The 21,710-nt window shown below is 50.9% G+C and overlaps 2 protein-coding genes and 1 long non-coding RNA gene across 3 annotated transcripts; 2 read left to right on the forward strand and 1 right to left on the reverse strand.

Annotated features, from left to right (window-relative positions):
• Positions 1-2,623: 2,623 nt before the first annotated feature.
• On the reverse strand, positions 2,624-3,411 carry LOC136374857 (uncharacterized). Its single transcript, XR_010745983.1, has 2 exons — positions 3,353-3,411; positions 2,624-2,819 (listed from the first exon to the last, which is right to left on the reverse strand). It is a non-coding gene; the product is annotated as an uncharacterized lncRNA (long non-coding RNA).
• An 821-nt stretch (positions 3,412-4,232) lies between these two features.
• Positions 4,233-10,668, forward strand: LOC136374855 (SLAM family member 5-like; the record flags this gene model as incomplete). The annotated part of the gene is made up of 4 exons (XM_066340246.1): positions 4,233-4,290; positions 4,433-4,726; positions 9,616-9,888; positions 10,595-10,668. Coding segments are annotated over exons 1-4 (699 nt in total), but the record flags the coding sequence as incomplete, so codon positions are not given.
• A 2,274-nt stretch (positions 10,669-12,942) lies between these two features.
• LOC136374856 (SLAM family member 7-like) lies at positions 12,943-20,482 on the forward strand. The gene is given in 9 exon segments (XM_066340247.1): positions 12,943-13,056; positions 15,627-15,923; positions 16,003-16,223; positions 16,225-16,273; positions 17,206-17,304; positions 17,738-17,782; positions 18,925-18,962; positions 19,624-19,707; positions 19,890-20,482. Coding segments are annotated over 9 exon segments (927 nt in total). The 5' UTR covers positions 12,943-13,001; the 3' UTR covers positions 19,929-20,482.
• Positions 20,483-21,710: the final 1,228 nt, after the last annotated feature.

Genomic DNA, 21,710 nt, shown 5'->3' on the forward strand with positions numbered 1-21,710 from the left:
ATTCCCTCTCCCCCCAGCCCCTTTTCCCCTCCCCAACCCCAGGGAGTTTCACCCCCTCCCTCGCCCCCTTTTTATTTATTTTTTGGGGTCTATTTTTTTTTTTTTTTCCTTCTCAACTTTCTGAATTTTCTCTTGTCGAGAGCGGCCCCGGATGTCGCAGGACCCTAAAAATAACCCCACGGAACACCCGGCCACTTCCTGAGTGCTCCTTGTGGTCACCTCGGCGCGCCTCCGCCTCACGAAATCCCCCCTAAATTCAAATCCCACCCATCCCAAAGGGGTTTTGGGGTTTTTTTCCCCCCCTTTGCCAGGAAATTCCTCCCCCTGGCGCATCCTGAGCCGCCGGTTGGGTTATGGAAATCCCAAAATTTGAGATTTGCTGCAGGTTGTGGGGAGACACCCCGAGGCTCAGGGAAAAAATCGGGAATTCCGGAGGTTTGGAGCGGAGAAAGGAGGAAAATCCTTCTCCTGGAAGGGTGGGAGAGGGGATTATTTATGGGTGGGATTGTGGAAAAGGGTTTTTTTTCCCAAAAAATTGTCTTTTCTGGCTGCTCGGGGAGAATCCCGGGGTTCTCCTGAGGGAGCTGGGGGGGCTCAGCCTGGGAAAAAGGGGGATCCAGGGGGGATTTGGGATCCTCCAGGGGAATTTGGGATCCTCCAGGGGAATTTGGGATCCTCCAGGGGGGATTTGGGATCCTCCAGGGGATTTTTGGGATCTGATCCCAAGGAACGGCGCCGGGACAGGAGGGAACGCCCTCGAGCTGGGCCAGGGTTGGAAATTTGGGACGATTTTTCCATGGAAAAAGGGTCGGGAATCATCAGGAGGAGTTTGGGGAGGGTCAGATCCCCATCCCTGGAGGTGCCCGAGGAAAATTCTGGAATTCCGGGTGACCAGATGAGGATCAACCAACCCCTCGATGACCTGAGGGCTCTTTCCCGACCTCAAAAATCCCAGGATTCTGCAAATCCCGGAGTTTTCAGGGGCCAAAAAATTGCCGAGGCCCCACCGAGGCGTGTCCAGAAGATGCTCCAGACACTTGGAGGAGCTCCAGGACCAAATCCCACGGATTCCACACCCCAAATCTCTGTTTTTAAGGAAAAAAAACCCCAAAAACCTGGGCCATCAGCAGCTGCCCCAAAATCCTGGGAAAATCCTTCAAGCGGAAAGATTCGAGTTTGGAATAAAAAGAGTTTGGAAAAAAGGAGGAGAAGTCAAAGCTGCGGGTTCTGGAGCTGCCGGGACGGGGAAGTCGTGACTTCTCAGCCCAATTCCACATCCGAAGTTCTGCCCGGGGCAAGAGGAACTGGCCCCGACTTTTCCCTGGGCAGAACGAGGTGAGAAAACGGAGTAAAAAAAAACCCAAAACAAACCAAACTTCGCCTTTCCATCCCTCCCAAAAACTTCTCTCCCTGCTCCAGCTTTTCCTTGGAGTTTCCCTGGGATTCCCGCATCCTTCCTCTCCATCCCAACCCCACTCTTCCTCACCTCGGCGCCCAGCCAGGCCCAGCAGCAGCGCCAGCAGCGCCAGGGGACAGCGGGGACACCCGGGAGGGGACATCTGGGGACTGTCCCCCCCCAAAGAGCCGCGGAAATTGCGGGGACCCCTCGGGGCTGGCGGGGACTTCCTCTGCTCTTCCTCCTCCTCCTGCTGCCGCTGCTCAGCCCCGAAAGTGGCGGAGAATTAATTTTAATTGCCGCTAGAGGGGTTGGTGTTTTTTAGGGGGGGTGTTTTGGTTTCCTTTTGTCTCTGGGGACATCTCGGTGGCTCCGGTGGCCTCAGCCCAGACATGGCAGTGGCAGGATGGGGACATTTGGGGAGGAAGAACTGACTCCAAAATGTCCTTTCCAACCCCCATATCCTCCTCGTTCCAGCCCCAAAATCCTCTTTATTTCAGCCCAAAATTTATCCTCATTCCAGACCCCAAATTCCTCCTCATTCCAGCCCCAAAATCCTCCTCATTCCAACCCCAAAGTCCTCCTCATTCCCATCCCAAAATTCTCCTTCCAGCCCCAAAATTCTCCTCCTTCCAGATACCAAAATCCTCCTCATTCCAAACCCCAAAATTCTTTTTGCAGACCCAAAAATTCCTCCTCATTTCAGCCCCAAAATCCTCCCAAGGATTTTTTTGGGGCCACCTCTCCGTGGCCTTGCAGAACCTGATGAGGCTTCAGGAAAAAATGAAGGAGACTTTCCCGGGTGGATGGAGATCCTGGAAAAGGGGGAATGGGTTTAGAAATGCACTTTGCACACAGAGGACTGTGTCTCTTCTGTCCACCTCAGCTTTGTCCCCGACACTCATTTTTCCAGCGGCCAAACCAGTTCTCACACTGGTCTCTGCCCAGTCTGGGCTGCTCCCGTGTTCTCCTCTCCCTTCCTCCTGTATCCCGAACTCTCTCATTCCTTGTTCGTGTTCCTTTTCCCAGTTGATAAAACCCTCCAACAGGACTCCACCCATCCGTCTCCCTGAGTTTTTGAACTCTGTGTCTAATATCCCCCGCAGACCGCCCCCGGAATGAGTTTACTGGGTGTTTATCCCTATTTCAGACACCGGATCCAGTGAGGTGTGGCGGCTCACGGCGCCCCTCAGGCGGTCTAGAAATCCACAGGGGGTTTCTAAAGGATTTTGTTTTATTCCACATAAAGCTTTATCACATAGAAAACCAATTTTTACTCCCGGGTGTCGCTTTCCTGGCTGCCCTCGCTGTCCGCTCTCGGCAGTTTAACCACCTTTGCCTGCCGCCGTCCCGTTGGGGTCCCAGCGCGGGTCCCGAGGGGAGAACAGGATGAGGCTTCCACCGCTGCTGGGAGGGGAGGCAGCTGCGAGGGGATCAAAAGAGGAAAAGTCCACATTCAGAAGGCTGTAAAGCCTTTGGACTGTCACAGTCACACCTGTGTCATCGCAGAGATAATATCTGAGGCGCGCTTTGTACGCGGGTTACAAACCCTGCACCGGGTGTCCCGCCGTGGGTGATGCTGGAGCTGGGAGGGGAAAGGTCAAGATGCAGGGAGAGACATTGAGTTGAGTCACACCTGAGCCAGGTGAGCTGGATGGAAGGAGTGCGGCGGTGAGCGGCATGGGACAGCTCCTGCGGGGACGGAGCGGGCAGAGAAAGGTGAGCGGGGACCGAGAGGCGTCGGGAAGGGTCTGGGGGAATGCGAGCGGGGATCCAGCCGTGCCGGGAAGAGAAGGAGCGGGAGAAGCCGGGCTCCAGCGGCTCGTCACTCCGACAGACCCGTGGGCTGGGGAAAGCGAGCCCTCCAACCCTCCCGCACCGCCCACCCCACGCGGCTCCCCGGTCCCGCGGGTACGGGAGATGGAGAAACTCCGGAGATGGGAAAAATCCATCGACCTATTCGCTCTCCGGGCCGTCCTGAATTCCCTGGAATGAAATGCTTCTCTCGGGCTGGGGCGGGCTGGGAATTAAACAACGCACAGCTTCTTCCTCTGCATGAACCCTCTGAATATCCATCGCTGAACCCACAACAGGCACAACACGCACAACAGACACACGGAACCTCGCTCCGAATATTTCACCCCCTTCAGCCTCCCAGAACACGGGGTGTCACCGGCACACGGTACCCACACACAGCCAGCAAAAACTTCTCTGATCGTCCACAGATCAGCAACTCTTCAGGCAAAAATTCACTGGAATTCCCTCGAGACGCCCTGGCAGGGGGGGTTCCCCTCCTCCTTTTTCTGCCAAACATTCCCTTGTGCGCCTTGCTCTGTCCCTCCCTGGCTGCCTGCACACACACCCGGTACAAAGTCCGGAGTTTACAATCTCACAGGAACAGCTCACCCGCTCAGGGGTTCCCACCCTTGCTTGGCGCCGTGATTAACTCCACGCCCTTTCTGGGCGCGCCCAGCCCCTTGTGGTGGTCTCCGGTGGTCCTCCAAGGATGAAGAAACGAACTCTTCCTCTGTTTTATCCCTTCACCTTCATCTCTCCCGTGTTGCTTTGGCCCCTTGGGTGTGTTTTCACCACCTCAGAGTCTGTTCTTTTCTTTATCTGCGTTCTTGGCCCTGTTACTCTGCTCCTTGGGCTGGTTCTGGTCATCACCCAAGGCTCCCGATGCTGCCGGTGCCTAAAAATATCCCAAAGGGCGTTCGGTGTGCACTGAGTGTCCTCTAAAATGTGATCTCGTCTATTCTAAAGCGCTATTTAACATCCATGTTCTTCACTTTCCTCTAAAGGACCCGCTGGAATTTTTAAATCTCTGTCTCAGCCCATGGAGCACGTTTGGGTCCTCACCCTCCTCACCGTCCTCACCCTGCTCCACCAAACCGGTGAGTGCCCCGTGCTCCTGGCCCCTGGGGAAGGAGATTTCGGGGTGGTTTTGGGGCTGAGGCAGGGATCAGATTCATTGTCTTGGTTCAGCACCTCCATCCCACCCTCACGCCGTGTTCTGTCCCCGCTTTCTGTCCCCAGCCAGTCCCAGTGACACCCCGAAGCAGAATCAGACCGTGGGCGGGAACGTCACCTTCCGCAGCCCTGAAACAAGCGGAAATGGAGCACTGTGGAGATTTGGGAATGATCCCATAGTGACCGTGGAATTTGGAGATCCTCCTCGATTGAAATTTACAAAAGAGGAATACAAAACCCGTTTCACTGTCTCTGAGGACGGCCGGACACTCAGCATCACCCAGCTGAGGATGGAGGATGCCGGGACCTACTCTGTGGCCATAAATGGAAATATATCCACCTTCACCCTCCAGGTGTACAGTAGGTGACTTTAGTGTTCTCTTTTGGGTTTTTACATTAAAACAAGAGGTTTCTGACCCCCCTGTGCCCCCAGGGGAGCTGCCAGAGCCCACGGTGACCTGTGAGACCCTGAACTGCTCGGGGATCAGCTGCAACATCTTCGTGCACTGGTCCGTGCCTGGAGATGGCTTTGGGAATGTCTCCTACACCTGGACAGGGTGGGGTCAGCGGTGGGAAGGGCAGTCTGTGAAGTTTGGGGTGAAGAAATCCTCCCTGGACAAGCCAGAGCTGGTGAATTGCACAGCACGGAACACCATCAGCAACAGGAGTGTCACTGTCACCGACCTCGAGGTGCTGTGCTCAGGTGAGAGCTGGGGACAGGGGCAGGGACAGGGGCACAGGAATGTGGGGTGGGGTGGGAATGTTTGGGATGGGCGGATCCCGGTCCCCTGAGAGCCATGGGTGGATTTTGGGTTGGGGTGGGATGGGAATGTTGAGGTTGGGATGGGCTGATCTCACTTCCCATGAGGGTCAGGGAAAAACGGGGAGAAAGGTGAGATGGGCTGATCCCAGTCCCCTGAGAGCCTGGGAAAGGTTGGGATTGGGATTGGGATTGGGATGGGACTGGGATGGGATGGGAATGTTGAGGTTGGGTTGGGCTGATCCCGCTCCGCTGTGAGCCAGGTGGAGATTTGGGGATTCTTGAATTCTCCCACCGCTGCTTCTGCCAAGCTGCTCATCCTCATCCTGAGGAGTTCCTTTCCAACCCAACAAATGTGGGATTTGGGAGATTTGGGGGATTTGGGGATGTGGGGATTTGGGGATTTTGAGGGTTTTGGGGATTCTCCCGCTGCTGCTCCGGCCAAGCCACTCGTCCTCATCCTCTGCCCTGGCTGGGATTGAGTTCTTCTGGAATGAGGGATTGGGGAGGGGTTGGAGGCCAAATTCCCGAGGCCAGGAAGAGGCGGATTGATTTTGGGATCTTCTCCCTTTTCCAGGCGCCCCCTCCAGCAGCGGGGTCAGGGTCAAAGTCGGGGTCACAGTCGTGGTCACAGTCGGGGTCATATTTGGCATCCCGGTCGTGATTTTATTGGGTTTCCTCATTTTCCTGCGCAAATCCCGAGGTGAGAGCGGAAAACCATCCCTGGAGCCCAGGGGAGGAGGGGGGAGCTGTGAGGGGCCAGAGCCGGGATGAGGCAGATTTTGGGTGGATTTTGTGTGGATTTGGGGCAGATTTGGGGCTCTCCTGACTCAGTGTTATCTTCCTGTCATGATTTAACCGATTGTTGGGGTTTCAGTTGCGGGACAGCCCACGGGCTGTGGGTGTGGTTCCCTGTGGGGTGGAGCCAAACACCTGGATGGGTTTCCAGAGCCAATCAGCTGGCTGGGTTTGCAGAGCCACTCAGCTGGCTGGGTTTGAAGATTGACACACATTCACATTGTGGTGGAGCACATTTAAAAGCGAACAAAACCGGGGAAAATCTCTTTCTCTTCTGCCCCTCCAACAGGTTACTGGCCATGGCGCCGGGGCGGCAATGCAGCTCAGCAGAGATTTCTGCCATGGCTGAGCCGGGCCACCGGGACTGTATCGATACTGTGAGGTGGCCAGGAACTTCACCAGGACCAGCAACAGACCAGCTCTGACCATCACCGGCACTGGCCACAGACCAGTGTGACTCTGTGCCCTCAAGGACCACCTGGCAGGAGCCAGACTCAGCAAACTCTCCCATGGAGAGCCTTGTAGACATGAGCCCTTCAGCGCTACAGAACTCTGAAAATAATCAATTCCTAAAACTTGAAAACAAACAAACCTTGGAACACCAATTCCCTCCCCGAGTGAGGAAAAAGGGTGGAGACACGTAGAGATAACAACCTGGGCGCACTGGGGTCAGTGAGGAAGGAGCCAAACCCTGCACCGGAGGGCTCTGAGGAGATGCCTCAGCCTGGGGCTGGAAGTCCTTTGTGAGGCTGCGCTGAAGATACATTTGCTGTCTCGGGGTCTGTGTGTCACTGTCACTCACGGAACGCGCCGGGGACGGGATGTCCCGTTCCAGCCACAGCCGCCGGCAGAAGCGCCGGCCTTGGAATGAGCAGATGGAGCCGTGGCCCCGTGAGAAGTTTGTCCCCAGAGACGGGCTGAAAGAACTTTTGTTTTCACCCTGGAACAGCCCATCCTTAGAAAGATCCCCCAGTTGTTGGCACGGCCCAGGGACGTGGAGAGAGGTGGGCAGGACCCACGACTGCAGATTTCCGGGTGGCCGGTGCTGGTGGAAATTAAAACTGTTCCTTGTGGAGAAATCTCCATGGCACAGCAAAAGAGGATTTTGTCCCCAAGGGAACTGAAGAAGGATTGTTTTGAGTTGGTAAACTGACTGAAAGTCCCAGGTTTTGTCTCTTTACGCTGTCAGTGGGAAAGGAAAGAGGCTGTGGGGGGAAGGAGAAGCGTTTCAGAGGTTTGCTTTGATTTTGGTCTTTTCCTTTTTTATCTTCATTTTCAGTATTATCTCTTTTTTACTGTAATTATTTTTTTATTTTTATTTATGTCCCTTTAACTTCATTTTAATCCTAATTAATTTTAGCACTTTGAATAAAGTTCCCTTTCTCCTCTTTAAATTCTGGGCCTGTTTTGTCCTCCACCTCCTCACCCCTGTCTCCCAGCAGGGAAGGAGTAAAGAACTCTGCTCAGGGGCTTTGGCCAGCACTGAACCCTCTCCGGGACTGCTGCATCCGTGTCCCTGAGTTTTTGAACTCTGTGTCTAATATCCCCCGCAGACCGCCCCCGGAATGAGTTTACTGGGTGTTTATCCCTATTTCAGACACCGGATCCAGTGAGGTGTGGCGGCTCACAGCACCCCTCAGGCGGTCTAGAAATCCACAGGGGGTTTCTGAAGGACTTTGTTTTATTCCACAGAAAGCTTAATTAGATATAAAACCAATTGATACTCCCGGATGTAGGTTTCCTGGCTGCCCTCGCTGTCCGCTCTCGGCAGTTTAACCACCTTTGCCTGCCGCCGTCCCGTTGGGGTCCCAGCGACGGGTGCCGAGGGGAGAACAGGATGAGGCTTCCACCGCTGCTGGGAGGGGAGGCAGATGTGAGGAGATAACCACAGGTGTTCAGGTGTTTACTACAGAAAACCAGAAAGGCATTGGACTGTTGCAGTTACAGATTCATTACCGCAGAGATAATATCTGAGATGCACCTCGGATTCAGTTTACCGGATCTTTGCTGGCACGGCCTCTACCCCGCCCCCTGCCGGTGACGCTGGGGGTAAAGGTCAAGGTGGAAGGAGCACCTGAGCCAGGTGAGCTGGAGGGAAGGTGTGCAGCGGTGAGCAGCATAGGACAGCTCCTGCGGGGACGGAGTAGGCAGCGAAAGGTGAGCGAGGGGGGACCGAGCCGTGCCGGGAAGGGTCTGGGGGAATCAGGGCAGGGACTGAACGGAGCTGGGAAGGGTCTTGGGGAATCCAAGTGGGGACCACACAGAACTGGGAAGGGTCTGGGGGAATCTGACGGGGACCGAGCCCTGCAGGGAAGGAGCCTGGGGAGGGCTGAGAATTAAACGACGCACAGCTTCTTCTGCGGTGAACACTCTGAATACATGTCACTGAACGCACAACACGCATACAGAACCTCGCTCCGAATCTTTCAGCCCTTCAGCCTCCCAGAACACGGGGTGTCTCTGGCACACGGTACCCACACCACAGCCAGCAAAAACTTCTCTGATCGTCCACAGACCAGCAACTCTTCAGGCAAAAATTCACTGAAATTCCCTTGACACGTTGGCAGGGAGGGTTACTCTTCTCCTTTTTCTACAATATATTTCCCTGTTTGCGTTGCTCTGTCCCTCCCTGGCTGCCTGCACACACACCCGGTACAAAGTCCGGAGTTTACAATCTCACAGCTGCAGTTCACCCGCTCAGGGGTTCCCACCCTCGTTTGGCGCTGTGATAAACTCCATGCCCTTTATGGCCGCACTCAGCCCCTTGTGGTGGTCTCCGGTGGTCCTCCAAGGATGAAGAAACGAACTCTTCCTCTGTTTTATCCCTTCACCTTCATCTCTCCCGTGTTGCTTTGGCCTCTTGGGTGTGTTTTCACCACCTCAGAGTCTGTTCTTTTCTTTATCTGCGTTCTTGGCCCTGTTACTCTGCTCCTTGGGCTGGTTCTGATCATCACCCGAGGCTCCCGATGCTGCCGGTGCCTAAAAATATCCCAAAGGGCGTTCGGTGTTCACTGAGTGTCCTCTAAAATGTGATCTCGTCGATTCTAAAGCGCTATTTTAACATCCGTGTTCTTCACTTTCCTCTAAAGGACCCGCTGGAATTTTCAAATCTCTGTCTCAGCCCATGGAGCACTTTTGTGTCCAGCTCCTCACGGTCCTCACCCTGCTCCACCAAACCGGTGAGTGCCCCGTGCTCCTGGCCCCTGGGGAAGGAGATTTCAGGGTGGTTTTGGGGCTGAGGCAGGGATCGGATTCCTCGTCTTGGTTCAGCACCTGCATCCCACCCTCACGCCGTGTTCTGTCCCCACTTTCTGTCCCCAGGCGGCGCCAGTGACACCCCGGAGCTGATCGGGGCAGTGGGCAGGGCCATCACCTTTCGCGGCCCTGACACAGGTGGAAGGGCAGCACGGTGGAGTTTTGGGGATGATCCCATAGTGGCTGTGGAATTTGGGGATCCTCCTCGATTCAAATTTTCAAAAGAGGAATACAAAACCCGTTTCACTGTCTCTGAGGACGGCCGGACACTCCGCATCACCCAGCTGAGGATGGAGGACGCCGGGACCTACTCTGTAATCATAAATGGAAAAATATCCACCTTCAACCTCCAGGTGTACAGTAGGTGTTTTTAGTGTTGTTTTGGGGGTTTTACACTAAAAAAAAAGAGAATTTTCTGACCCCCCTGTGTCCCCAGGGGAGCTGCCAGAGCCCACGGTGACCTGTGAGGCCCAGGACTGCTTGGACAGCACCTGCCTCCTCTCCCTGTGCTGCTCCGTGTCGGGAGATGGCTTTGGGAACGTCTCCTACACCTGGACAGGGTGGGGTCAGCAGTGGGCAGAGAAGTCTGCTGTGCTGGCACTGGTGGATAAATCCACCTGGGACAACCTGGAGCCGCTGAGGTGCACGGCACGGAACGCCATCAGCCGCAGGAGTGTCACTGTCACCAATCCCGAGGAGCTGTTCCCAGGTGAGAGCCAGGGACAGGGACAGGGGCACTGGAAGGTGGGATGGGAATTTTGAGGTTGGGATGGGAATGTTTGGGTTGGGAATGTTGGGGTTGGGAAGGGCTGATCCCGGTCCCCTGAGAGTCATGGGAAGGTTGGATTTTGGGTTGGGGTGGGATGGGAATGTTGGCGTTGGGATGGGCTGATCTCACTTCCCATGAGGGTCAGGGAAAAACGCGGGGAAAGGTGAGATGGGCTGATTCCAGTCCCCTGAGAGCCTGGGAAAGGTTGGGATTGGGATTGGGATTGGGATTGGGATTGGGATTGGGATTGGGATTGGGATTGGGATGGGTCTGGGATGGGATGGGAATGTTTGTGATGGGCTGGGCTGATCCCGCTCCGCTGTGAGCCAGGTGGGGATTTGGGGATTCTGGAATTCTCCCACCGCCGCTTCTGCCAAGCTGCTCATCCTCATCCTGAGGAGTTCCTTTCCAACCCAACAAATGTGGGATTTGGGAGATTTGGGGGATTTGGGGATTTGGGGATTTTGAGGATTTTGAGGATTTTGGGGATTGTCCCCCTGCTGCTCCGGCCAAGCCGCTCGTCCTCATCCTCTGCCCTGGCTGGGATTGAGTTCTCCTGGAATGAGGGATCGGGGAGGGGTTGGAGGCCAAATTCCCGAGGCCAGGAAGAAGCGGATTGATTTTGGGATCTTCTCCCTTTTTCCAGGTGCCCCCTCCAGCAGCGGGGTCGGGGTCACAGTCGGGGTCACGGTCGGGGTCATATTTGGCATCCTGGTCGTGATGATTTTATTGGGTTTCCTCATTTTCCTGCGCAAATCCCGAGGTGAGAGCGGATAAACCATCCCTGGAGCCCTGGGGAGGAGGTGGGACCTGGGAGGGGCCAGAGCCGGGATGAGGCAGATTTTGGGTGGATTTTGGGTGATTTGGGGCAGATTTGGGGCTCTCCTGACTCAGTCTTGTCTCCCTCTCATGGTTTAACCGTTTGTTGGGGTTTCAGCTGAGAAACAGCCCACGGGCTGTGGGTGTGGTTCCCTGTGGGGCGGAGCCAAACACCTGGATGGGTTTGAAGAGCCAATCAGCTGGCTGGGTTTGAAGATTGACACACATTCACATTGTGGTGAAGCACATTTAAAAATGAACAGAATCCGGGAAAATCTCTCTTTCTTCTGCCCTTCCAACAGGTTACTGGCCGTGGCGCCGGGTCGGCAATGCAGCTCAGCAGAGATTTCTGCCACGGCTGAGCCGGGCCACCGGGACTGTATTGACACCGCAAGTTGTCTTGGACCATCACCAGGACCAGCCACAGACCCGCTCTGACCATCACTTCCACTGGCCATTGACCAGGTCTGCATTGACCAGGTCTGCCCATCGCCGGCAAAATTCATGGAGCAGTTCTGCCGAACGCCGGGACAAGCCACAGACCAGCTCTGTCCGTTGCCGTCAAAATTCATGGAGCAGCTCAGACAAATGCTGGGACTGGCCATGGACCAGCTCTGACCATCACCAGGACCGGACACAGACCAGCTCTGATCAATGCCGACACCTGACACGGAGCAGCCCTGACCATCCCCAGGACTGGCCATAGACCAGCGTGACTCACTCCGTGCCCTCAGAGATCACCTGGCAGGAGCCAGACTCAACAACCTCCCCTGTGTGTCCCCTCCCCACCCCAGGTGGTCCCCCGGTGAGGACAGAGCTCCTGGTGCTGTCACCCGTGGCTGTCAGGGCACGGTGACACCTCAAGGGACGCAAAAATCCGGAATTTTGAACTATCCTGAGGGGGATGTTCACATCCTGGGCCACAAGAGTGGCAGCTGGGGCAAAGAGCCCAAAATCAAATATTAACAAATATTAGCAACTATCCGAATATTCACAAATATTCACAAATTCTCACAAATATTCACAAATATCCACCAATACCCAACTCCTGCCAGATACCCCCAAAGCCCACCCTGCTCCTGCCAGCGTTGTTCCCTGGAATTCCCGAATTCCTGCATCCTTCCTCTCCATCCAATCCAAACCCTGGGCCCCCACCTGCTCCTCCTCTTCCTCCTGCTCCGGCTCCTGCTGCTGCTGCTGCTCCTCCTCCTCTTCCTCCTCCTCCTCCTTCTCTTCCTCCTTGTCCTCCTCCTCTTCCTCTTCCTCCTCTTCCTCTTCCTCCTCCTCTTCCTCCTCCTCTTCTCCTCCTCCGTGTTTTGGAGAGGTTTTGGTTTACTTTTGTCACCAGCACTGGGGACAGTTGGGGACATCACGATGGCTCCAGTGGCCTCAGCCCGGACACGGCAGTGGCAGGATGAGGACATTTGGGGAGGAAGAACCAACCGCAAAATGCCCTTTCCAACCCCAAAGTCCTCCTCATTCCAACCCCAAAGTCCTCCTCATTCCAAATCCCAAAATTCTTCTTTCAGCCCCCAAATTCTCCTCATTTCAGCCCCAAAATCCTCCCGAGGATTTTTTTGGGGCCACCTCTCCGTGGCCTTGCAGAACCTGAAGGGCCTTCAGGAAAAAATGAAGGAGACTTTTTCCCAAGGGATGGAGAGCCTGGAAAAGGGGAATGGGTTCACACTGACAGAGGGGGAACCTGGGCGGGATTTTGGGCAGGAATTGTTCCCTGGGAGGATGAGGAGGCCCCGGCCCAGGTGATTCCATGGATTCCCCATCCCTGGGAGTGTCCAAGGCTGGGCTGGACAGGGCATGGACCCACCTGGGACAGAGGGATGAGCTTTAAGGTCCTTTCCCACCCAAACCAGTCCAGGATCTGGTTGAGGGTCACCCTGGAGATCTCCAATCCATGATATTCCCAAACTCTGATATTCGCTGGGATAACGCTGTCCAGGCTGGTCATCATGGAGCACCTGAGTCATTTGTCCCACATGTGTCACTGTCTCCGTTGCTCTCACCATTCTCACCTTCCTCTGGAAAATGAGGTTAGTTTTCCTTTAAACGCTCTGGGGTGAGGGTGACTTGACACTCTTCAAAGCCACTTATCACACGCACATTCAGCTGCTCCCCAAAAGCTGATAGGCCGAGGCAGTTTCTGTCTGGTTCCTCTTTCGTTACCACGATTTCCTGAGTGCTTGTTGTCCGAGATCCTCTCCGTTCTCCGGACACCCATGGAGGAGTTTTGGATCCAGCTCCTCGCCATCCTCACGCTCCTCACCCAAACCTGTGAGTGCCCCGTGCTCCTGGTCCCTCGGGAACCAGATTTTGGGGTGGTTTTGGGGGGTTTTAGGGTCAGGGGAGGGCGGGAGCAGCTCGGCGGAGTTGGGTTTGTGCCAGATGTTGGCATCTGGGGCTGCCGTGGGTCTCTGAGGTGTGGATGGAGCCCGAGGTCCACCTCTGCTCCAGCTGTGTCCAGCTGCTGCCCGGGGAGCTCCTGGCAGAGGTCATCCCACGGGAAGTGACGGTGGCCAGGTCGGGGCAAGGGAAGGTTCCAGGAGGTGCAGCGGGAAAATTTAAAATCCCCTCCGTGATAAAAAACCAAAAATTTTGACTTTCTTGGTCAACGTGAAGAAAACAGGTTTAATACTGATGACAAAAAACAATGCAATTAGGGAAGAGAAAAAGCAAAAAGGAAGTGCAGCATTCAGCTGAATCCACAACCTTTTATTTCAGAGTTGTTTTCTTTAAATACCATTTCTACGGCTTCAGTTTGCTTGAATATTGGTATTTTTTCTCATAAACATATTTCTGTATTCTAGGAACTGTTTTGCATGGCCTATTTTTGGGTTTGCCCTTTTTAGAGCACATTTGGTGTTTTTTGCTTGTGTCTTCGTTATCAGAGTTTGGTCTGTAGTTTTTTCAGATGAGAGATGCTGATAATTGATAAATCGATAGCAGGGATTTTTTTATGTGTTTGTGTTATTTTGGTCAAACAGAAAATTTAAGTGCATTTATCAATAGCAGAGTTTTTATTCATGTTTATTTGTGTTATTTTGTCAAACAGAAAATTTCAGTGTATTTATCAATAGCAGAGTTTTTATTCATGTTTATTGGTGTCATTTTGGTCAAAGAGACAATTTAATCATATTCTATCAATAGCAGAATTTTTAAAAATTATTTTTGGGTGTTTCCCTGGCCAAACAGTTCAAGGAGCTATTGCATCACTACTGTCACTCTGCCTCATTTTCTTTACTGACAGCGGAAATAAAAACTGATATCCTCGCCACAAAGTCATTAATTGTAAGAGCACACACCTTGCGAAAAGCCAGTTTTATAATATGCATTTATAATTTACATTATAACGCACCTATCATAATGTAAATTGTAATACACATATCATAATGTACATTATAGCACACATAAATAATGTACATTATAACACACATAAAAGAATGTACATCATAACACACATATCATAATGTACATTATTATGTTAATTAATAAATATTATAACGTTAATTAATTAACATTATAACATACACCTCCCGACCCAAACCTCTCCAGAATTTCACTTTAGAAGGCTAAAAATTACTTCTATTTTTTTTTTAAAAAAAGTATATATTTATATATACATATATAATATATATAATATAAAAATATATTATATATATATATATATATAATATATTTTTATATATTATTTTACACAGGCCAATTTGATTGGCGAAACAAAGACAGACTTTTGAAATGACACCAGTTAAACCAGAGGGACATCGAGTAGAAATCCCTCTCAGGCAAAGGAGTGAACAAAAATTCACAGCTTGTAAAAACGCGTCTTTCGCTTTGAGACAAAAAATTTTCTGGGAAAAGAATTTTTATAAAAACTAAAAGGTTTCAGGGACGAAATGAGGGTCATGGGCCGGGATTGGGGCAGCCCCCCTGAGATGGGGCAACCAAAGGGAACAGTGGGGCAACCAAAGGGGGGAAACCTGCCCCAGCCCCTCCCCTGGCCACGGGAACCTTCTAAAAGCTGTGCCCAGGTCCACCTCTGGTGCAGCCTCTGGCCCAGGTGTTCTCCTGCTCCACCTGCAGCTCCTTCTGCTCCTTGCGAGCTTTGGTGGTTTCATCAGGTGGTGGGTTGGCTGAAAATAGAGAAATTGTGCAAGGTTCAGCCCGTCTCTGCAGCCCCCGAGTGGTTTTTCACATATCAACCAGCTCATGGGTTTTTTAACAGCGAATTTCCTGTAACTGTATCACCCCCAGCAGCTTTTTCCTTCCATGAGCTCAGAGAGATTCCATTGTCCGTGTCCAAGAGGAGCCTGAGGCTGAGGGAGCCAAAAATTCCGAGCTGGGATCAGTTCCGTGTTAGAAAAATTGGGAAGAAACACTCAGTTCCGGGCTTTCAACATGTGATTTCATTGGAATTGGGAAGTGGAAAGAAATTTGATGAAATCGGTTCCTTCTTCCTTGAAATAGTGAAATAGTGACATAATGGTCATGACCGAGATCATGGGGTGGTCACGGGAGAGAAGGGATGGACCCAGAGGGCTCCTGGAGCTGGTCCTGGGGGTCAGCCAGAGGAGGGTGGGAGGGTTCTCATCGCTGGGATGGTGAGATCTCGCCTGAGATGGGTGAGATTCCACCGGGAGAAGGATGATTGATGGTGATGTTCACCAACCAGGTCGAAGCCTGTGTAGCCAATCTTTGGCCTGCTTGTCAAAGGTATTTAAGGCGGAGTCAGAAGAATAATAAAGATCTTTCCTGATTGACCTCCTGCTGCCTGCTTTGTCCTTTCATGTCCCTAACAGTGACTGCGTCTCATCCCACCCTACCTTCATCTCGTGTTCTCTCTCCAGGCAGTGCCAGTGACACCCCGGAGCTGATCGGGGCCGTGGGCGGGGTCGTCACCTTCCGCATCCCCGACACAGACACAGGTGGAAATGTGGCATTCTGGAATTTTGGGGATGATCCCATAGTGACTGTGCCATTTAAGGATCCTTCTGAACCCCTATTTTCAAAAGAATATGAAACCCGTTGCACTGTCTCTGAGAGTGGCCGGGCACTCAGCATCTCCCAGCTGAGGATGGAGGACGCCGGGACCTACTCTGTGACCGCTGGGGAAAAAAAATCCACCTTCACCCTCCTCGTGTACAGTAGGTGTTTCTACTCTTCTTTTTGAGGGGTTTTAAGACTAAAAATAGAGAATTTTCTGACCCCCCCCTGTGCCCCCAGGGGAGCTGACAGAGCCCACGGTGACCTGTGAGGCCCAGAACTGCTCAGGTGGGATCTGCAACTTCTCCTTGAGCTGCTCCGTGCCCGGAGATGGCTTTGGGAATGTCTCCTACACCTGGACACGGTGGGGCGAGCAGTGGGAAGGAGAGTCTGTGGAGTTCCCGGTGAATAAATCCTCCCTGGACAACCTGGAGCCGCTGAGTTGCACGGCACGGAACGCCTGTCAGCATCAGGAGTGTCACTGCCACCAACCCCGGGGGGCTGTGCTCAGGTGAGAGCTGGGGACAGGTGGGAATTTGGGATGAGATTTGGAGTTGCGATGGGAATGTTGGGTTGGGATGGGAATGTTGGGTTGGGATGGGAATGTTGGGTTGGGTTGGGCTGAATCCGCTCTCCTGAGAGCCCAGGAAAATTTGGGATTTGGGATGGGATGGGCTGATCCCAGACCCCTCAGAGCCATGAGACGGTGGAATTTGGGGTCGGGATTTGGGATCGGACAGGATTGTTGGGGTCGGGTTGGGCTGATCCCGCTCCCCTGAGAGCCAGGTGGGATTTGGGGTCGGGATTTGGATTTGGGGTCGGGATTTGGGGTCGGGCTGGGCTCAGGGTGCCCAGGGCAGCGCTGACCCCTGTCCCTTTCTCTCCCCTCGCCAGAAATCTCCACGCACCCTCCCAACTTCGGTGAGCTGCCACCCCCTGTCCTTGTCCAGCTGTGTCCCCAAGTGCTCCTGCGTGTCCTCAAGTGTCCCCGGGTGTCCTCAAGTGTCCCTAAAAGTCCCCAAGTGTCCCGAAGTGTCCCTGAGTGACCCAAAGAGTCCCTGAGTGACCCCAAGTGTCCCTGAGTGTCCCAAATAGTCTTGGAGTGTCCCCGAGTGTCCCCAGAAGTCCCCAAGTGTCCCTGAGTGACCCAAAGAGTCCCTGAGTGACCCCTAGAGTCCCCAAGTGTCCCCAAGTGTCCCCAAGTGTCCAGAGCAGCTTTTCCATGTCCAGCCGGGGAGGAGGATCGGGATTTTGGGGATCTGGGGATTTGGGGATTTTGGAGATTCGAGTATTTGGGGATTTTGGGGATTCTCCCCTGCTGCTTCTGCCAAGCTGCTTGTCCTCTTTGAGTTCTCCTGGAACAGGGATCAGGGAGGGGTTGGAGGCCAAATTCCCGAGGCCAGGAAGAGCCGGATTGATTTTGGGATCTTCTCCCTTTTCCAGGCGCCCTCTCCGGCAGCGGGGCCAAGATTTGGGTCTTAGTTGGGGTCGCAGTCGGGGTGATTTTGTTGCTTTTCCTCGTTGTCTTCTGCAAATCCCAAGGTGAGAGGGAAAAACCATCCCTGGAGCCCTGGGGAGGAGTGGAGTGGATTTGGGGTGGATTTGGGGCGATTTGGGGCGATTTGGGGTGATTTGGGGTGATTTGGGGAAGATTTGGGGCAGATTTGGGGTGGATTTGGGGCTGATTTGAGGCTGATTTTGGGGCAGTTTTGGGGCAGGTTTTGGGGTGGATTTGAGGTGATTTAGGATCTATTTTGGGTTGATTTGGGACACATTTGGGATTCTGATTTGGGTGGAATTGGGGCAGTTATGGGGAAGGTTTTGGGGTGGATTTGAGGTGATTTAGGATCTATTTTGGGTTGATTTGGGACACATTCGGGGTTCTGATTTGGGTGAGTTTTGGGCAGATTTGGGGCAGATTTTGGGGCAAATTTTGGGCCCATTTGGGGTTCTGACTCTGTCACCTCTCCCCCAGGCTGGAAGAAATTCCACCTCCCCGAGTCCAAGCCTTCACACCCAGGTGGGATTTCGGGAATTCCCTTTTCCCGCTGGGAATATTCAGGGAATCACATTGAGGGGCGACGGGGTCGCCTCCAGCGCCGCGGTTTCGGAGCTGAATTGATCCCAAATTCCCGAAGCCTCATTTCCTTGTTTTATTCATAATTTTTTTGGGGGAAAACTTCATCCCAAATCAGCAAAAAGGAGCTGGGATCACGGGAAAAAACCCTGGGAATTTGGGAAAAAAAGCTGGGAATTCAACTCCATGACTCAGGGTTAGGCCTGAGTTAATCCCAGACAAGAATTCCAGAATTTTCTGAGGTGGGAAATATCCCCTCAAAATGGGAAATTTAAACCCTCCAAAATGGGAATTTTACACCCCAAAAATGAGAAATTTAGATCTTCCAAATGGGAATTTTTTACCCCTTAAAATGAGAAATTTAGACCCTTAAAATGGGAAATTTATACCCCCAAAAATGGGAAATTTAGACCACAAAAATGGGAAATTTAGAGCCTAAAAACTGGGGTCTAAAGGACCTGAATTGGAGATTTTAAAAGGATTTAATTGGGGATTTTAAAGGATTTAATTAGGGATTTTAAAGGATTTAATTGGTGATTTTAAAGGATTTAATCAGGAATTTTAAAGGGTTTAATCGGGAATTTTAAAGGATTTAATTAGAAATTTTAAAGAATTTAATTGAGAATTTTAAAGGATTTAATTAGGAATTTTAAAGGATTTAATTAGGAATTTTAAAGGATTTAATTGAGAATTTTAAAGGATTTAATCAGGAATTTTAAAGGATTTAAATCCTCCTTTCCCTCTCGCTCTGTTCCACCAGCAGCGAAGGAGAAATAAATGGACTTTATCCTCCAAAAGCAGCCGGGAATTTGGAATTTAAACCCAAAAAACCTAAATATTTTTGGGATTCCCTGTCCTTGGTGCTGGAATTTCATCCCAATCCCACAGCACAGGGAGGGAGGAGGAAAATTCCAACCTCCAGCACCAAACCCCACGATTTTAGGGCCAAATTAAAAAGGGGTTTAGGGTCAAGATTTTACCCAAACCGGAATTCCTGAGGTTGGGATTCCCTCAGGAGATTCCAGAGGGGATTTTTTGCCTCCCAAAAATCCCAAAATCCTGATTTTTTTCCCCCATTTTTGCAGCGAACACGGTTTATGCTGAGGTGGGACTGTCCCAGCAGGTGAGCCTGGGTTTGGGGACACCTTGGGGACACTTTGGGGACATTTTGGGGACACTCTGGGCAATCCCTGCTTCCAAATTCTGGGAATTCCAAGCTGGAGGTGACCCAAGAACACCTGAACTCACCCAAAATTCCTCCCAAAATCTTCTCAAAACTCACCCAAAACTCCTCTTCCCCAGGGAAGGATCAGAGGAAAAAAAAAAAAAAACAAAAAACCCTGGATTTTTTGGGTGGGGTTATATTATTTATAATAAGAAATTATTATTATTAAATTATGATATTCCAAAACCATCCCAGGAAAATCCAATCAGGATTTGGGATGGGGAAACAATTCTGAGGGTTCTCTGGATTTGGGAATTTTTTTTTTTGATGCCCTAAAACACTTTTAAAATCTTTTTTTTTTTTTTCTTCCTTTTCTTGGACCCCTTAAAGCACTTTAAAAATCCTTTTATTCCTCGCTTTTTTGGACTTTTAAAATTCTTATTTCTCCCCCCCAAACCACTTTTTAAATCCTTTTTTTCCCCCTAAAACCCTTTTCAAATCCTTTTTTCCCCCCCTAAAACACTGTTTAAATCCTTTTTTTTTTTCCCTCTAAAAACCTTTTTTAATCCTTTTTTTTTTCCCCTAAAACACTTTTTAAATCCTTTTTTTCCCTTTCCAGCGCATCCCAAACGGAATTAAACCCACCCCCGTGGGTGTGGAATCCTCCAGCACCATTTATTCCCTGGTCAAACGGCCGGAGCAGGTGAGATGAGGGTGACCCTGTCACTGTCCCTGTCCCCTTGTGTCACCAGTGTCCCTGGGATGGGGACAGGAGGGTCCAGATCCCAGAAAAAAACCCACCAAAAAAACCCCACCAAAAATCCACCAAAAATTGGATTTCTCTCTCCCAAACCAACCCCGTGTCCTCTTTTTTTGTCCTCACAGGTGGAAAATGGCACCGTGACCGGCCTGGAGCTGGTCTAGAACGATCTGGAACTGGTTTTAAATGTCCTGGATCTAGTCTAGAATGACCTGGAACCGATTTAAATAACTTGCAGCTGATTTAGAACTACCTGGAAGTGATTTAATGGACCTAGAACTGTTCAAGAACGACCTTGCACAATTTTAAAAACTTGGGAAATCTTTTAAAGCTCTGGAGCCCTTTTAAAAGATCTGGACTTGATTTTCAAGGACCCAGAACTGATTTAAAGGACTTAGGAGTGGTCTGGGACAACCTGGAACAAATTTAAAGGACACAGAATTAGTTTAAAAGCTCTTGAAGCTGTTCTAAATAACCTGGAACTGGTTTAGAAGAAACTGGAAATTATTTAAATTATCTGGGCCTGATTTGAAGAGTCCAGAACTGGTTTAAAGGAGCCAGAACTGGTTTAGAATGATGCAAAACTGGTTGAAATAATACAGAACTGGTTTAAGGATCCAGAACTGCTTTAAAGGAGCCAGAACTGGTTTAATAATCCAGAACTGCTTTAAAGGAGCCAGAACTGGTTTAATAATCCAGAACTGGTTTAAAGGAGCCAGAACTGGTTTAATAATCCAGAACTGGTTTAAGGGTCCAGAACTGGTTTAATAATCCAGAACTGGTTTAAAGGAGCCAGAACTGGTTTAAGGGTCCAGAACTGGTTTAATAATCCAGAACTGGTTTAAAGGAGCCAGAACTGGTTTAATAATCCAGAACTGGTTTTATAGAACTCAGAACTGGTTTAATAATCCATAACTGGTTTAAGGGTCCAGAACTGGTTTAGAATGATGCAGAACTGGTTTAAGGGTCCAGAACTGGTTTAAAGGAGCCAGAACTGGTTTAAGGATCCAGAACTGGTTTAAGGGTCCAGAATTGGTTTAGAAGGATGCAGAACTGGTTTAATAATCCAGAACTGGTTTTATAGAACCCAGAACTGGTTTAATAATCCAGAACTGGTTTAAGGATCCAGAACTGCTTTAAAGGAGCCAGAACTGGTTTAAGGGTCCAGAACTGGTTTAAAGGAGCCAGAACTGGTTTAGAAGGATGCAGAACTGGTTGAAATGACCTGAGGCTGGTTTAAGTGGTCTCCACTTCTCGGTCAGACCCCACACTGTGACTCTGAAGAGGCTCCAACATCCCTGCTCGTGCCCCGGACACGGATCCCACGGATCCCAGAGAAGCCACGGATCCCATGGAGCCCGTGGATCTCACAGATCTCCCCCTGCCAGGATCTCCCCCTTGCCTCAGTTTCCCTCCCAGGAGCCTCACTTTGGGATTTCAGGGAGGATTTTGGGACCTTTCTCCTCGATTTTGGGATTTCAGGGAGGATTTGGGGACCTTTCTCCTCGATTTTGGCTCCTTCTCCAACCAAAACTCTCCAAATCCCACAGGAAACTCCTAAAAGAGATTTTTTTTTTCCCCCTACCAAATCCCTGAATTCCCAAAATTGGGAAAGTCCTCCAGAACCACATTTTTTTTTTATATTTTTATTTTTATTTTTATTTTTATTTTTATTTTTGTTTTTGTTTTTGTTTTTCTGCTACAGAAAAATCTAAAATCTTTTTCAGAGAGGAAATCCCTCAAGAGTTTTAGGTGGGGTTTTTTTTGGTAAAACCTTAAAAAATAATAAATTGAAAAATAAAATAATTGAAAATATTAAATTGAATCTGTCAGGAGTTTTTTATACCTTGTAAATGTATTTTATAATTTTTTTTTCTCCTCTTCCTTCCTGTCCTGTGCTGCATTTGCCAAAAAACAGCTTCAGCTTCTGGCTGCAAACCGCCAGA

Source organism: Sylvia atricapilla, unplaced genomic scaffold, assembly GCF_009819655.1.
Source record: "Sylvia atricapilla isolate bSylAtr1 unplaced genomic scaffold, bSylAtr1.pri scaffold_165_arrow_ctg1, whole genome shotgun sequence".
Taxonomy (NCBI): Eukaryota; Metazoa; Chordata; class Aves; order Passeriformes; family Sylviidae; genus Sylvia; species Sylvia atricapilla.